This window comes from Gavia stellata, chromosome 25 (assembly GCF_030936135.1).
Source record: "Gavia stellata isolate bGavSte3 chromosome 25, bGavSte3.hap2, whole genome shotgun sequence".
NCBI lineage: Eukaryota > Metazoa > Chordata > Aves > Gaviiformes > Gaviidae > Gavia > Gavia stellata.
The window spans coordinates 4,814,694-4,831,137 of NC_082618.1; the positions used below are offsets into that span (position 1 = coordinate 4,814,694).

The 16,444-nt window shown below is 45.2% G+C and overlaps 1 protein-coding gene across 1 annotated transcript in view; it reads left to right on the forward strand.

Moving 5' to 3' along the window:
• The window catches only part of COL26A1 (collagen type XXVI alpha 1 chain), a 176,225-nt gene that overhangs the window by 136,954 nt on the left and 22,827 nt on the right, over window positions 1-16,444 (forward strand). The window contains exons 6-7 of the mRNA XM_059829412.1: window positions 10,668-10,821; window positions 13,822-13,866. Coding sequence (XP_059685395.1) covers window positions 10,668-10,821; window positions 13,822-13,866 — 199 coding nt within the window. The remainder of the gene's footprint in view (window positions 1-10,667; window positions 10,822-13,821; window positions 13,867-16,444) is intronic.

A 16,444-nucleotide genomic window follows, 5' to 3' on the forward strand; every position in this document is an offset into this window, starting at 1 on the left:
TCTCTGCTTTCTTGAGAGTGAGGCTTTGGGTAACTTGTCAGCTCTCGTTCTTGGGTGTAGTGCATCATGTCTCTGTTCCAGTGCTGCAGTGAGGCAATTTGTTACTGTGATGGGTTTCCTTCTGACTTTACTATGCTCCCACAGAGACCCAAGTTGGGAGTGAAGCTCATCAAAGGGTTTACTTTTACGGAGGGAAATGAGTTACTTCTTTCTGTTGTGAAGTACTAAAGACCGTGTCTCTGTAAGGGTGCCTTCTGCAGCACAGCCCAGCAATGTCATTATCAATCTTTCAGCTTCCACTTTGTTTGAAAAGCTGTGGGTGCTGTGCAAAAATTGACTGTAGCAATTAAATGGAGAGTGAAGCAACATTGCACGAATGCTGGTGCTGTTTAGAAGAGAAATACGCTGATTCATCCTTTTTTCAAGGTTAATTTAAGTTCAGTTTGATCTATGTAGCAGTGTAATGACCTCAGTTGTCGTTATTCAATAATAGCTAGCACCATTAAAAAGGTGCTTGAATTTGTTTAGTATTGTCTGTATTCCTGCTCTGGATTTTGGAGAAAGATCCCTATTTTGCTGGATAATCTGGATGTGAAGTTGTCTCTCAGCTGTCCAAACTGTCTTCTTGTAATGTCTCATTTCACCACAACAACAGCCTTGAAGCTGTTTGGAGGAAGACAGGAGCGATGGGATGGGCACACACCTCTCTTACCGGTGTTGGAGACTGAATCCCCCTGATTTTTGCTGTCTTGTTCTGTAAAGGCAGATGTTCAACCTTCCTATGGGCAGAGATGGATTTTCCTGCGACAGTCCTGCTCCTTCTGGAGACAGCTGAAGTTGAGGAGCTTTACTGCTTTTGCTCTTTTGCATTTCAGCCTAGCATGACCATGGTGAGCTCAGGGAATGGCAATGATTAGCCACCTTGGCATAGCCAGCTAGCTTCAAGCAGGTCAGGCCATTGGTACCTGCTGTAAGGGCTTTGAGGCATGTGGAGTCTGTGTGGACTTGTTATAAGTACTGCAAGGTCCAAGGTTGAGAGCAAATGTGTGGAAAGCTACCTGTGAAGGTACTGTGGACCTGGGCAGATCAGTGCTGGGTGAGAAGGTTTGTTTTAATAGAGTAGGTTAGGGACAAGTGAAAAACAATCTCTTCCTCACACCTCTGCAATGGGGACAAGGAGCCAAGAGCCTTTTTGGTTACGTGTGAGGATATGTAAAATGCATGTTTGTCCTCCAGTGGCTGTGAAGGGCAAGTTAAGGAAACTTAAACTCAGTTGTGGAAGAAGAGGCTACAAGACTGTGATTCTTCTTTCCCTGCTCCTCTGCTGCAGGCTTTTATAGCTGTTCCCCTAAAAATTGGGGGTATAACCAGAAATGGTCTCATCTTTCTTATTACAAGGACGAGTTGGTTCATCCAACTTGTAAGATCAACATCCAAATGAGGTAATAAAAGTAACCCTCTGATTTTTGTAATATGAGTTGGATCAGAAAGCAAGAAGGAAGAATAAACACAGAGCAAATGAAATGAAAAATGACTCATTAGGGACCGGTGCTTATATAGCCCTTGGGGAGGAGAGAGACTCTGAGACATGGCTGAACTGTGCAGCAGAACGAACTCTTCACGTGTCTTATGCTTTCCTTAACGCTGCTCTAGGTTGTCCCTGTGGCTGTAGGCGATGTTTCTGTAGGAAAGGAGGTGAAGGGAGATGGAATCAGGTTCCATCCTTGTCTCCCCTGTTTCGAGTTACCCTGTCATCGTCCCCAGCATGGAGTTGACCTGTTCCATTTGCTTGATACCAGACCCATTTGGGTGCCAGAGATTTGAAAGCTTGATTGATGGTGTTGAGCTTGAAATCTACAGGCCATGGGAATCTACATCAGGGAGGATGGTGTTGAGCCCTGAGGTCAAGGACTAGAAAGTGTGCAGGCTGGAAGAAAACTACCCTCTCCCCAAGCCCCAACATGCCAAACCTTACTTCTCTCCCATGACATCTTACCTGACAACACTGCAGCACCCCCGACCCTGCGGGGAGCCTCATTGGTGGGAGGGCAGAATGAACCCCACTTTTATTTCCTAGGAAAGGTTTCTCCTTAGGCCAGCACAGCTTCTTAGTGGGAAGAGCGTAAAGCCCTTCCTTTCTGAATTTCCTGAGCCTGATGCTGCCCTCCTGTGTCACAGGACTAAGCCCAGACAAACTCTATCGAAGCTCAAGAGAGCTGCAGTGTCAGGAGCAGCACCGCTGCCCACAGCAGGCAGTGCCAGCAGGAAAGCAGGCAGCTGCATAAAAACTTCTGCTCATTTTGTTCACCCAGTTTCTTTTAATAAACTTCGCCACAGAGCTATGGGCAGTGCAATATTAATCCCAGCTTTTGGTTGGAGCTTGAGTGCAGCATTTGATCTGAGCTGATATAACCCAGTCTTATCTCCTGACACTGCTTTTGAGAAGTTCATGGCATTTCACTTACAGCTTTAATATGGGGAGATAACATTACATACCTAGTGTCTGATTGATTCATTGTGTGATTGATAAATGACATGCATATTTTTTGCATGAAAACAGTCCTTGTAATGTGATTCCCCACGCAGAAGATTCTGAAATGTTTTAAAGAAAATCTTTGTACTGTGCACAGTTTGATCAATACGTTGCTCTTTATATGAAATCACCCCATTTATTTAGAACAGATTACCCCACAGCACCTTCACTACCCTGTGTCTTTTGATTATGAAGCACCATTACTTGGAGTTTTAATGTAATCATTGTATGAAACGTTTCTCTATCTCCCCTTTCTTCCAAGCAGCTACAAGAAATACTGGCAGCTGTCTGGGACGTTTTATGGGGTTTGTCTTTTCTTTCTCTGATAGACAATGAAACAATTTCCTGCTGTAGTGGAGAAATATTTGGAAAATAGAAAATGTTTCGTGGTACTGTGACATGGCTGAGAGATTGAGAGGGACACCCCAGTTGCTTGGCTGTGAGGCTGCTGCTGGTCATATAGAGTGGACGTTAGCGGTTGCTTGATCTTTCAAGGACTTTAATGGATTTTCGATGTTGTGTATGTGATTGCCACTAGCAGTTACTTATTTTCTTTCTGTTCTGAACAGGAAAGTGGCTAACCTAATCTCTAAGGTTTCCTAATGACCCTGTGCAGAATCTGCTTCTCCAGCTCCATTCATGCACTGAATTTAAGGAGTATTTGGGCTATTTCACGGGTAGCTGTATAATAACCGGCTGGTTTCTAGTAGCAATAACAAACTTAAATCAATCCCTGTAAAATTTTTAATTTAATGCTGAGTTTTTGTAGGTCAGTTAATGTAACAAATGTCCCTAAGAATAAAATGCAACTTCCTAACTGATTTTTACAAGTGGGAACCATGAACCAAAACTAGGTGGGCAAACTAAATTTTGTGTCAATGTTCCTGCCTGAACTTTGCATCTCTCTCATTGGCCTTTTTCTAATCAGCAATAATCATGATTATGATTAGGACACTTGAGGCAGTTTGGGTACTGCCCTTTCTCTCATTTGGGCATGCTTCCGTCTTTCAGAATGACAGTTAAAATCCTTTCGCTCTCAAGTCTAGTAATTGTTGGATCTTATTTCTTATCACTGTTGGATTGAAGGAGCAATCTGTCCCCTAAGACTGTTCCATGTGTTTGGCAAATGCTGTAAATCGTTTGCCAGAACCACAAAAAGGCTTCAAAGACCTCGTTCTCCACCATCTCCTCCTGCAAAGTCTTGTAGTTACAAGTTTGGCATTTTTAGTCAAATAGATACAATATTTTCATAAAATAACTTTGAAAAATTCTCTTTTCCTATGGCATGCAACTTAATTTGCCAAGGAAATCCTACGTATACATTAGGAAATGCTTTTGGTGTGTTTAATACCTGGGAACATTGTTTACAAGCTTTGTTTTTTAAGAGAAATATTTTTGTAGACAAAAAGTAGGTTTGAACAAGGGAGCTATGTGAGGAGCCTAAGGGATGTAAGTGCTCAGATCCTTTGGTAATCCCGTGCCCAAACATGCAAACTTCCACTTGATTCTCAGTCAGAAATTTTAGCAGAGCTTCATAAGGAAAGTATGATCATAAAAGAAAAATGACTTTGAGTCCTTTTTTTCAGCTTGCACCAAGGCAAGCCAGGAAAGGACCGAGCCCCTCATCTTTTCCAGTTGTGCTGCTCTCTTCTTGCACGTTTTCATTTAGAGTCCAGCGGCGGAGGAGAGCACACAAGGCATCTCAGCCTATTTGAGCTAGCTGATGTGAATCTCTCAGCCAGAGTTTGAGGGCTCCTCACCTGGTGAGAAGCAGAAAGCTGATCTCAAAGCCGTTGCTGAGAACAGATGTTACTTTGTGAAGACTTGAGTTCATCTCAGGCTGGCCTGGCTCCATGTCCGTAGCACTGCTACATCCCCAGCAGGTGACAAGCAATAAATTGGGCAGAGAAGAATGATGTGATTTTGAGAGTGGGAGGTTATAGCTCCGATGTATTTTTATCAGGTGTTTTAAAGTGATGATGGGGAATCTGATTTCACTCTGAGCTCCTTTGTGTAATTCACTCTGCAATGAGCTCTTAGCACGGCACTGAAGGATTGCTGGATCCTTTCCACATCTAGCTGCTTCCCCTGGCTCCAACACTTCGGGGTGCCAGTGATGGCAGGCTGCATAGGCTCACAGCAGCAGAGGTAAATCTCCAATGTGGAGCAATGTCAGAGAAGCTCCCCAGGTGCCTCAGAGTGCAGTGGCCCAGTAGGACCACTGCCAGTCCTTCCCTCACTGCTGCTCTCTCAAGCAAAGCCTCTGTGGTCTGACGATCTGCTGAACATTGCCTGCATTTCACAGAATCACTAAGGTTGGAAAAGACCTGTAAGATCATCAAGTCCAACCATCAACCAACCCCACCATGCCCACTAAACCATGTCCCACAATGCCTCGTCCACATGTTCCTTGAACACCTCCAGTGATGGTGACTCCACCACCTCCCTGGGCAGTTTATTCCAGTGTGTCACCACTCAGTAAAGAAATTTTTCCTAATATCGAGTCTAAACCTCCCCTGGCGCAACTTGAGGCCATTTCCTCTTGTCCTGTCACTTGTCACTTGAGAGAAGGGACCAGCACCCACCTCCCCACAACCCCCTTTCAGGTAGTTGTAGAGAGCAATGAGGTCTCCCCTCAGCCTCCTCTTCTCCAGACTGAACACCCCCAGCTCCCTCAGCCGCTCCTCATCAGACTTGTGCTCCAGAGCCCTCACCAGCTTCGTTGCCCTTCTCTGGACACGCTCCAGCACCTCAGTGTCCTTCTTGTAGTGTTTCATCTAAACTAGTAGGCTAGCCTGTGCTTTTGTGCCTTTGTTGCTCCAATTCCCCTCCAGAAGATACCTGCTGATGAAACAGTCACTTTTTGCATCCTCGTTTTTGGAAATCCTGTAAAACTGTACAAAAACCCAAATACCTTTGCAGAAAGAGCATGAAGTGCGCTACCTGTGGATTGGCAGAAGACTTTGGTCCACATTTCTGTCTTCCATGCAATAGCTGATGGCATAAACCTTACCTTTTGGTCTAAACTGGGTCACTACAATGATGTCAGCGATTGCTCCCCACATAATTTATCAGTATAACAAAAACTGCTCCATGCACTAATTATCTTGTCCCCTTTGGCCAAGGCCTCTAAGATGTAATAAGGATGAAGTCACCCAGGTTCTCTCTGGGCACCCAGTTCATCAGACTTTAGTGGACACTTACTGAATGTCTTTTGGCTTTTGAAACCAAGCAATTGCGTCTGTGCTGGAGCCTTGCATTCACGGGTTTCATATTGCTACGAGAGAGATACCATTCTCCATCAGATTTTGTAAAACTCCCTGTTTAGCTCTGTGGCTTGATGAATGATTAAAAAACTCTTATATTTTGCCAAATAATTTGCTATAAAGAAAGATATGTCCAACAAGTTATGCAATTACCATTATTAATCAGCTTGTGTCTTTACAAGATCAAGGGAATCTTACTTTACACTGGAATTTTTAGCTGATGAGCTGGATTCATGCAGTTTCTTTCCCTCCTCTTTAGAGAGGGATGGAGGGGAGTTAATTCTGCCAATGCTTCAAGAGACCAAATATCCCCTGTTTATTAATTAGTAATATCCATCTGGATTATGTCAAATGATTCCCCCGGCATTTCCATGGATTTTTATCCAAAGAAAAAGCATTCTGAGTCCTGTTGTATCAATTTTGAAATCTTTGGAAGACTGGCTGTTCTTTCCTTGTTTCTAGCACCTACTAGTTACAGGACATCAGGAATGTGAGCAGAGGACAGATGATGGGAGGAGGCTGTGTTTGTGAAATCTTGTTTTGATGTGTGGGAACAACCAAAACAGGGTTCTTGAAAGCCAATACAAGCCAAAAAAAGTCCTTTGACACTGAACATCTCAAGAAGATGAAAATCTTCCTCCCGTTTCCATTGTCCCTGGCCTGAGCTTTTGATCTGACGCAAATAATGTGGTATGTGTCTGAAGTTTAGAAAGTTTATGCTGGCAAATAGAAAAGGGGGAGGTGGGTTGAGTAAGCCGGGACTGAGCTTCAGGCACATAACGCTAATGTCCCTGCTGAGGGCCCTACGTGTGAGCGGGCCCCACGGTGAAGAGCCAGGCTTTGAGCCACGGGAGAAGAGCAAGCGCCAGATCCTGTACAGAGGTGAGCCCGGCGGCTCTGCGGGACTCAAAAGGCCCAGGGGTGAGTTTTGCAGGCAATAACCTCTGCCGCTGGCGCTGGCCTGCGAGCTCCTTGGCCAGTGCAGTGCGTCATCCCTCCTGCATTCCCGTCGCATTCACATGCCGTCTCCTACCTCGGGCCCGTCTCCCGCTGCGGTGTTGGCAGGAGACGCGGCCCCATTTCAGCTCTTTCCAGCTTTCTGACCCAGTTCAGCTGTATCTGAGAGGTGGGGTCTGGAAAGCAGAGACAAGCCCTCATGCCGGTGGGACCTCTGTTGCCAGAGGCTCCAGTTCAGCGTGTCCATTTAGGCTCAGATTTTACTTTTTGCTTCCATACATGCAAAAAGACAAAACCCCGATTGTTTTGCTGAGTTGAGGCCATCCTTCACCTTGTGCAACGCGGCACAAACTGGGGAGGAAAGGCCTTTATGTCTTCTGCAGGGATCTGCCCTCCTGACACCACAGGCAGCAACCACAAGCGCTGCCCTTCAGCTAGTTCTCTGTACCTGCTCTGGTAGTTGGGTGGCTAACATTACCCATGGCATCAAGACATATTTCATTTATATGATGGCATTAGGATGTTTTCTGCCTCCATCCCTCATGGAGGTATAACTTTTGCATTGGAAGTTGTAATAGCAACAGAGGTGGGCACTGCTTGCAATGAGGATTTCCAATCAAAACGACACGTTCTTCTTCAGTTGGTGTTATCCCTCTGTCTACCTCAACCTTATTGACTAGAAAATACCAAGACTTTAATACTGACACTTTAATACGTTGCACATTTTGCTAATTTGCTTTCTGGCTGTGAGCCTCTGTGGTATCATTTTCCAGCAGTTTACTCACAGGGCTAGAAACTTTCTTTTTTTGTTTAATGAAAGTGGGAATTCTCCTTGAGTCCCTTGACTACGGCAATGGCAGCCTTAAGAAAAACAGAACGTGACAGAAAATAGATGAATGGCTCCAGCACTATTGCAATAATGCGTAAGGACCCCGTTTGTGCTATGTGCTGTGCTAGCTTATGAGAGGACACTCCTTGTTGAAAGAACTGTATATAGTTTGAGATTTTGAATGTGACTAAATCCCTCGTGCTTTTCCTTCTTTAGTTTGGCTCTGTGGATCTCACGGATGTGAGAGCTCTCTTCTTTCTACTTTATTTCTTTTGGGCACTTCTTCAGTCCTAATCATAAAAACTAGAATTTCTCAGCAATTTCAAGTCTGGAGACTTCCTGACCTCTATCATTTTGTGCCCAGGGAAAATAAACTTGTTACTATGGTTTGAGCCTTAATGACTGCTAAGTATATATAGTCAATTTATAAAAGAGCATAGAGGATTATTCTGTGCACGCCTTTAAATCTTTTACAGCATTTATCAGCAGAGCGCTCATTTAAAACATGTTGTTTTAATGAAAAGGATACCGTTGCCACTGTTTTGTGTTGATTATGTGGTAACACATTTTTATTATCACCCATAAAAATGATTTGGAGCTGTTCCACTCCAGATGCAACCTTCGGCAGAGCTGTGCTAGTGCCGCTCACGCCGCCCGGGAGGGCCCCAGACCCCTGCGGTGTGCTGGTCTCTGACCATTGCTGCTATTGATTTAATATCGCCTCTTCCTGCAGCACTGCTGGGCTGGGGCAAAATACTGTCCAAGACAGCCCTTGTCGGTCCCTTCCTCACGGCAGGAGCATTCTAACCCTGCCCTGGCTGTAGTCCCTCTAATTGCCACCTCCAGGATTAGTTTTGCCTTTGTTGCAGAGTACACTTTGGCAACAGCCGGGTGTTTTGCTGGGGAAGTAAGAGGATAATATAATAGTATAAAGTGATTCAGAAAAGGTCTTCAATGCACACTTGAGTCCCACGTCAATGGGAATTAAGCACGATTATGGTAAGGCGCGTGCTTAAGTGTTTGTTGAACTGATAGCACGTTTCCTTGAAAGTCTGACAAATAAATCATTGGGTAGAAGCACAGAAGTGCAAGAGACAGACTGAACCGATTCCTTCCTTGCCTGGCGTCAGAGAAGCCTGTTGAATAAAAGCGTTGTGACCTGATTCCTTTTTCCTTTCTTACTACTCAGAAAGCAAGACTCTGGATGCATGAATAAAGATCCTTGCAATAAAGGAAGACTTTTGCTTGTTTGCAACAGCTGAGGTTCAGTTCCCCTGCACTTAACCTAGCTCCCAGTTTAATTAGTTTCTGATTCACCCCTGTCAGGCCAGTGCATTCTGCAGGAAGTTCATCATTTCTGGCGCTGCTGCAATACTGGCTCTCACCATGCCTTGTAATAAATAAGTGATAAACCTTCTAATAATTGCAAGTTAAAAACAAACAAGTGGAGCCAAGTCACTCTCATTTATAATTGCAGTGTGACTTCATTATGTAAAGACAATACAGCATGTAAAAGCTGAAACTTCTAGGGATTTAGTGGAAAGTTTGAGCTGGATTCTCTTTTATTTCCCTTATTCCTAAATCAGTATTTGCTTAGGTGGTTTCCAAACAGGAAGAGACAATGCTGTAACAAACCACAGTGTTGCGCTCCTCAGACAATTTTCCCGTGTAGCTTTGTGCTTAGAAAGCAGACTTTGCTGGAGACACTGGATGCTTGGATCAAAACTCTTGTTCTGGAAGCCTCAGCCTTGCTCCTGCCTGATGGGCATCATCAGCTTTGCCAGGGATCCATCCAGCTGCCAGGGGAGCGGCGGGGTTGCTGCTGCATCCCAGGGATGGCTAATGTAGGGGCTGCCGACCCCTTGGCTGCCCCACCAGGAAAGTGGGTGCAGCCCTTGGCCTCTGTTTAGCTTTTGGGGGTAAAATCCATTTGCAGCAGAGCACGTGGGCTTGGCACTCCAGGTTAGTGCTGCCGATGCTTTAGGCTTTTTCAAAAGAAATTTGTAGGCTACTTTGTTATGCCACCCTTGCTTAGTGGCTGGGAGTGCAGGAGGATGAAGCCTTTAGATTAAAATAGAGTGGTTTTTTTTTTTTAATCCTAATTTTTAAAAAACTTTAATTAAAAATGTTGATTATAAAGTGCAATGAATGTGCCCCTGGGCTTCACTTTAATGGAGTTTGTCAGTGGGCAGAGCCCACCTGGGTCTTCCATCCCTCTGCTTCTGGTGGGCATTTAGGATTTTTGCAGCCGTGTTAAAGACTAACTTCCAGTTTGGTATGGGCCACCAGCGGCCGGGGGAGCGCAGCTCGATGAACAGCGGTCTAAATCATGCAGGGAAAACAGGGTCACTTTGCCAAGGCGCTGAAGATTGAAAATGGCCCAAATAGCTCAGGGACGTGCCTTGGGATGTGGATTTATTTGAAGGTAGTGTGTTTACAAGGTATAGAAACAGTTGTGAGTTTTAATAATATCCGATTACTTCTAAGTAGAGCTCTTTGAGGAAATTGCCTGCCTTTTTTTATTCGCTCCAAAATTAAAGCACTTTAGCTCTTTGAAAGCTTCATATTCTCCATCGTCTTTAATTTGGTCAGCATTGTGCTTTGACTTACAACTGGTACTTGTGCTGAGGCATCTCAGTTTGCTACCCTGGGCATCCAGGGTATAGCCCTTCACCTTGTACCAGCTCTCAGTAATTTCTGACCTTACAACTCTGGATTTGAACACGTAAGCTAGCAGTGAAATGCTGTGTCCCCTAACACCAGCTCTGGTCCCTGGTTTCATGTTTCTCACCAGGGAGACAATCCCATGTGAGGCTGAGTCTCTCTGGAAACAGTGAAGCCCTCTCCAAGGAGGGCGTGTGTGGGACCCTCTTGCAACTTAACACAACAGCTTCCTACACTAATTACTGCCATTTTGCAGAAAACCAACAGAGCTTTAACATCAAAACCCTGTGGTCTGTGATGCGGACTTATTCACAGCTCCTGCTGGCAAGGAGAGGAGTTTCAAGTCCTCTTCAGGACTGAGACCATGTATGAAACAATCCCGCTGACTTGGTTTGCCTTCCCCATGTCCCCTGTCCAGATCCTTCTGCTCGAGGCTGCGGAGCGAAGCCTGCCGTTGGAAAACAACCTGCCAATCACCGGGACGACAGCCACGTGGTACGATGATTTGCTACCAGATGCCTTTCCCCTGCTGAATCCTGGGACTGTCCTGAGAAAAACAGTGGGATCTGTTGGTAAGCCTAACCTGCTCCTCACCAAATCACACACCCTACATACACAATTCCTATAGGGTAACTAAAAAGGAGGCTGTGCTGGTCTGCTGTAGTATTGGAAGCTGCAGGCGAGAGGGGTTGGAGGGAAACACTGGCAGCTCCTTCCCTCTGCTCTGTAAAGGAGAAGAGGGTTAAGATTTTCAGATGGGCAATTCCTCTCTTTTTTTGTGGGCACGTTTGCTGCCGTGTGTTTGATCCAGCAGGGAGCCGTCGATGGGAGCAGCCGCACTCGGGCTGCATGGTGCTGCGTGATGAGCGCAGGGCTGGCAGCCTTGCTGGCGTGAGTGGCTCCATGGCTACACTTTGCTTTGCACCCTCAGCAGGGACACCATAGCTTTGGTTTATGCAAACACTCGCTGCAAGATGGGATTGTGCTCAGCAGGAAAACCACCCTGCGGAGAGGCATTTTGATAGCTTTCAGCCTCTGTTTTAGGGTCAGAATCGGCATTATTTAGCTCTAGAGACAGGACTCCTCCAAACCAGGGGCTGTTCAGTCTAAAGTTTTAATGTTGCCTCTTGTCCCTCCCTCTTTGCCAAGCTGTGAATGCAGAGGTGGTTGCACGCCAACACACATGCAGACTCGTGGATGAGGAAGCAATTCAGTCTTCTCTGATCCCACTTCAAACCATCCTTTTAGCTGCAGCAAGCTGGGCATGATTTCCTCAGGGCCCTTTCCCACTGCCCGTGCAGGGATGAGGGTCACCCCTTTGCAAAGAGAGGGACTTTTGGCTTTTCTCTCTGTGTCTGTGCCCCTCCTTGAGTTAAGCCAGGGCAGAGCAGGCACGTTACTGGAAGAAAGCAGCTAAGCTCAGAAACTAACATGTTAAGCTCCATTTTGCCAGCCTTAATGGCCCATTGCTAGCCTCAATTTCTGTTGGCACAAGCGCCGACTGAGAGCTGAATTCTGGTCTCAGGAAAGTTAGATTTCTATTAACCTTGGTAGGGCCACTATGCCTGCCTGTGCATTTCAGTGTACATGTTTTAAGTCCAAAGACTGTGGATTTTGAGGCCTGGATAGATTGAAGCATTCCTGAGGAAACTCCAGAGAGCCATCAGGATCACAGGGGGATAATTCATACTCACCCACTGAGCACCGAATGTAGTGTCTCCCCATCTGGGAGCGGTGTGAGGAGGTAGAGGACGGGGGTGTAAGGGTAATTCTTGTTTTTATTAGGAGGAAAAACTTTCCCATGAATAGCAACATCAGTTGCAGTCTGCATTATATTTTTTAAATTTACCATAAACACAATAGGCTGTTTTATGATCCCTCTTGTGGCATGAAAAAAAAATACACTTACAAGAAAATCTCCCTCTGAGCCCACTTGGCTAGACAGATCCCCACGCATTGAATTTCCTTGACCTTGGCATTCTCATTTCAAGATCCCTGCTCTCTGCTTCCAAAGCCCTGTCTGTCAGTTGCTTTGCTTGCTCCCAGAGCAGTTCTTTAGTTCTTTATCCCCTATACGGCCTACTTTGCTTTTTTCTTCTTTTTTTTTCTTTTTTTTTCTCCAAGCAGTTTATTATGGCAGCAGACTTGGAGCAACCAACATAGACCAGATGTCGTCCATGTTTATAATTTGACAGGATGCCACAACATGGAAGGAGGTTCACTAACAATATGTTCTGCAAAGTATTTTCAGAACCACAGTGACTGCTGCCAGGAACTGAATTAAAGCAGTTTCCCCCAGTGTCCATTATATGCTCATTCTGCCTTCTCCATGTCATTTATTTTTGCTGTCGTAGTATCTCTGCACCTGCACTTCACTGTACTAAAGTCAATCTAGCAAAAGTACTGATGACTCTGTCCCTTCCGCTCAAAGTCCTCTCGTCTCAGAGGCTCTGTAAACACAACAATCTCCTCTCGCTCAGCAAGGAGCAGCAAATGCCACTCACCCAGGCAGTTATGCAAAACAGAGTGGATCTCCTGTAGCACTTGCATCAGGCTGACTCCATGGTCCAGTATCAGCACCCTCCATGCCTGCACTAAATCCGGGAGGTAGTAGTGATCACCTCCAAAAACCAGGTGATGTTGTCTGAGCTTAACGTGAGTCTGTCTTGTCAGCCAGACTTCCAGGCTGTGCGCTCAGCCGGCTGCATGCGTTACAGCCCTGCCTGCGCGCTACCAGCTGTAGTCCTTGCTTGCTGCTACCCTTTATTTTTCTAGCCTTGATTTATTTAACCTAGCGTGGAATAACAACTCCAGCGTAATAAGTGGGAATCAGGCATGCACTGGACCATTTCAGCTCAGGACAGTGTCTTTCAGCAATTAGAAGTAATCAGTTAAGATGCTTATTGACATGTGATTGCCTGCTCAAGCCTCTACCCAAGCTCTGTGGACTTCAAATACTTGCTTTGCTAAGGAGCTGTGGGGATGTTTCATGGATCTGGGTCCACATTTGGCTTCCTTCCCTGCCCACACCAGTTTCTATATACAATTCAAAGCCAGCCAACCAAAGGCACTGTGGATTTTGGGGAAATGTAGGGAATTTCACGCAGTTGGTTTAGGATGGTGGGGGACTGCCCATTTTGCATGATTTCAACACTGTGCAACCAAGTGTCTCAGCCGGATGGACTAAGGGCAGAATGTTTGTGCCTAACACAAAGGTGGTTGATATGGACTAGATGCTTTGAATGGCGGGAGTGTTTCTGGATGACCTTATAGCTCTGGGTTGGCTGACACCTCTCCAGGCTGAAGTCCAGGAAAACTTGCTACCGTTTATTAGGGTAGTTATTTCTTCTGTGAGTGACAGGGCTGAGAATAGACAATCATTTAAAAGCAATCAGAGCTGTTGAGACAGCTGCACCGCTGGCCTTTCTGATCAGCTTGTTAATCAACAGGATACATTTTAGTGAGTATTAAGAAAATATATATACTCTGGCTGAGCCAGTTGGCAGCAAGAGACCTAATTTTTCATATTTTTTCCTTTTTTTTTTTTTTAATACTCTGACCCTCTTAACTAGAGCCTAAAGGACACAGACGTGCGGAGGAGCAGCTAATATCACAGGGTAAGTCAATGGTTCCTGCTGTTTCCTCCTTCAAAGCACAACATGTTGCTATGCCCAGTCCTGTACATGATATGTCCCAAAAAGCAGAAGGGTCCTGTGGCTAGGAGTCCTCAGCGATTTGGACCCTCGCAGATACAGAGAGGCTGGGTTTCTTCTTTGGATTTTATCTGGTCATGGTCTGCTCTGCTTAGAGAGGCAAAATGCCAGCTTTATCATCTTTGAGACATTCGGTTTCCCCAGCACACAAAGGACGGAAAGCACTGCCTGATGGAGAGGCAGTTCACTGGAGGACACGTGGCTAGAGCTAGCCGGACATGTGCTGAGTGACAGGGGAAAACACTGTTGCTATCTTACTAGTATTGCCTGCCAGGGACACCGAGAGCTGCTGGTGATGTTCTGGGCATCGTTTTGCTAAGCTCCATACAGAGAGTACCCTGCTCCTGTATGGAGAAATCCTTGGGGAAGGAAAGGGAACAGATGGTGTGTTGCAGGTTAATGACAGGGCCAGGAAGAAAATCCAGGTCTCTGCACGTCTGATTTGGTCTTCAGCAGTAGAATGCTCACCCTCTGCCTTTTTTTTTTTTTTTTTTTTTTAAATTTTTCCCCATGGCTTTTTCTTTCATATTTTTGGAGGATAAATACTCGCCATGGGCTTCAGGTCTCTGAAAGCAATGCCACTGCAGCAGAGCTGACTTATGCCAGCTGAAAATGTGGCCTGTTCATTTCCCTCCCCCTTTTTCCCCGAATCCTTCCCTCTTTCTTATCCCTTTTGTGCTTGTCTCTTTTATGCTGGTAACACCATTTGTCACCAGTATGAGCATTTGCCTGATACATTACTCAGTGCTGCTTCTCCTAGTCTTTCCTTCAGCGCTTTCCACCTTCAGGGAAGTAAGTGCCACTTTCTTTAAAGCTCCGCTGCAGCAGCATGAGGATGCTAGCAGCAAATGATTGCTCTTGGTCTGCAGAAGTTCACAGGATTGAGTTATAAAGGTTGAACTGAAGGATTGAGGCCAATTTATACATGCAAGGAAATGTTTTGACCCACATGCAGCAGCACAGTCTGTTGTGCTTGCAAAACAGTGTTTCTGCTGTTCTTTCCTCTATGCTGGAAAGAATTTGCTGCAATAAAGTTTCAGGTGTGTTGGGGGTTTTTTGGTAGGGGGGAGAAGCTGTTTGCAATGCTGTGAACAAATGCTTTTGCTCTCTTAAATGGGCTCCTGATCACCTGCTTGAGCTTGCCAAGTACAGCATCCACTGTCAGGGAAGATCCATTAAAGGAGCCCCTCTAGTCACAGAAAAGTCTGCAGTTTGTGTCCTGTGGGTAAGCAAATTGATCCAAATTAAAACCTTACCTTAATTCCTTGTTCAATACTCAAATTAGATCATATCTTTTTTGATGACTGAATAAAACAAAAGTACAGGCACGCACTCCCACACAAAGCCTTTGAAAAATCTCATCTCTTCAGTCTGCCCAGTTTCACCATGGATTAGAGATGGATAGATTTCCTTTTTGTAAGAAAACATAATATGGACATCTCTCCAAAATGGCAAAAAGAGATGAGAGGAAGGGGAATCTTTCAAGGGGGTCTAATACTGGGGTATTATTGCGTTGTTCTGAGAAATGCAGAGAGTTTGGATGAATGTCTGGGGGGGACGAGGTTTTGTGCCCCAGGTGAGCTGTCCCACACCTAGAGTGGGAACTGGATCCAAATGTGGGAGCTGCAAATCCGGTGAGCCTTGTTTTTTACTATGTAGCCCTGTTCCCTTTGGTACAAGCTGTGAAGGTGTTACTTGGCCAGCTTCTTTCTGTTTCTCCCTCTATTCCTGTCCATTCTTCTCCACCCTCTACATGCAGCAGGTTCTCTTCAAGAGGGTCCAGTACCTCTTCTGATACCAGGGAAGGGGAAGGACACTGCTTAAAAGTTCATCAAAACTTAACTTGTGCTCTGTTGGGTTGTGGTCATACATAATATACAGACTAAAACTTAAAATCTGAGTGCACTATACTTTGCACTCAGGCAGATCTTCCTCTGGCTTTGTAGCATGCATCTGCCACTGCTTTCAAATACTCAAAGCCCTTTGGTAGCCCAGAAACCAGGAACCTCTGACTCTCTTGGCTCTGACAGTTAATACCTTTATTGTAACCATTAACCACTTAATCTGAGTAGACAGACTAACTCACCCACCTCTCTAAGGTATTAAAGGCTTCGCTGATGTTTGCACAGTATTTAAGCGTATCTTTCCAAAGCAGCTACTACTTTTGTGAGCCAGACGCACAGTGTTTTTCTGAAAACCACTATAAAATTGGCAAGTGTTGTTCTTATTTTGATAGTCTAAAGAAAACAACAGTAAGATTTTATTTAGTGTCATCAGAAATAGTCACTTTCAGATTACAAATGCTGCCTGCACCTTTTGTAGGCTTACTGGGGGTCTGAGTGGACTTGCCAAGAAGCATCCCGCTGGGCTGTAATTATTGTGTTACTGGTACTTCCAGATGGGTTTGCTCAGCACCCTATTCATTGATATAAATTAGTAACATCTAGTTACTTCAAAAGTGTGGGTGCATTAATTTCAGTTT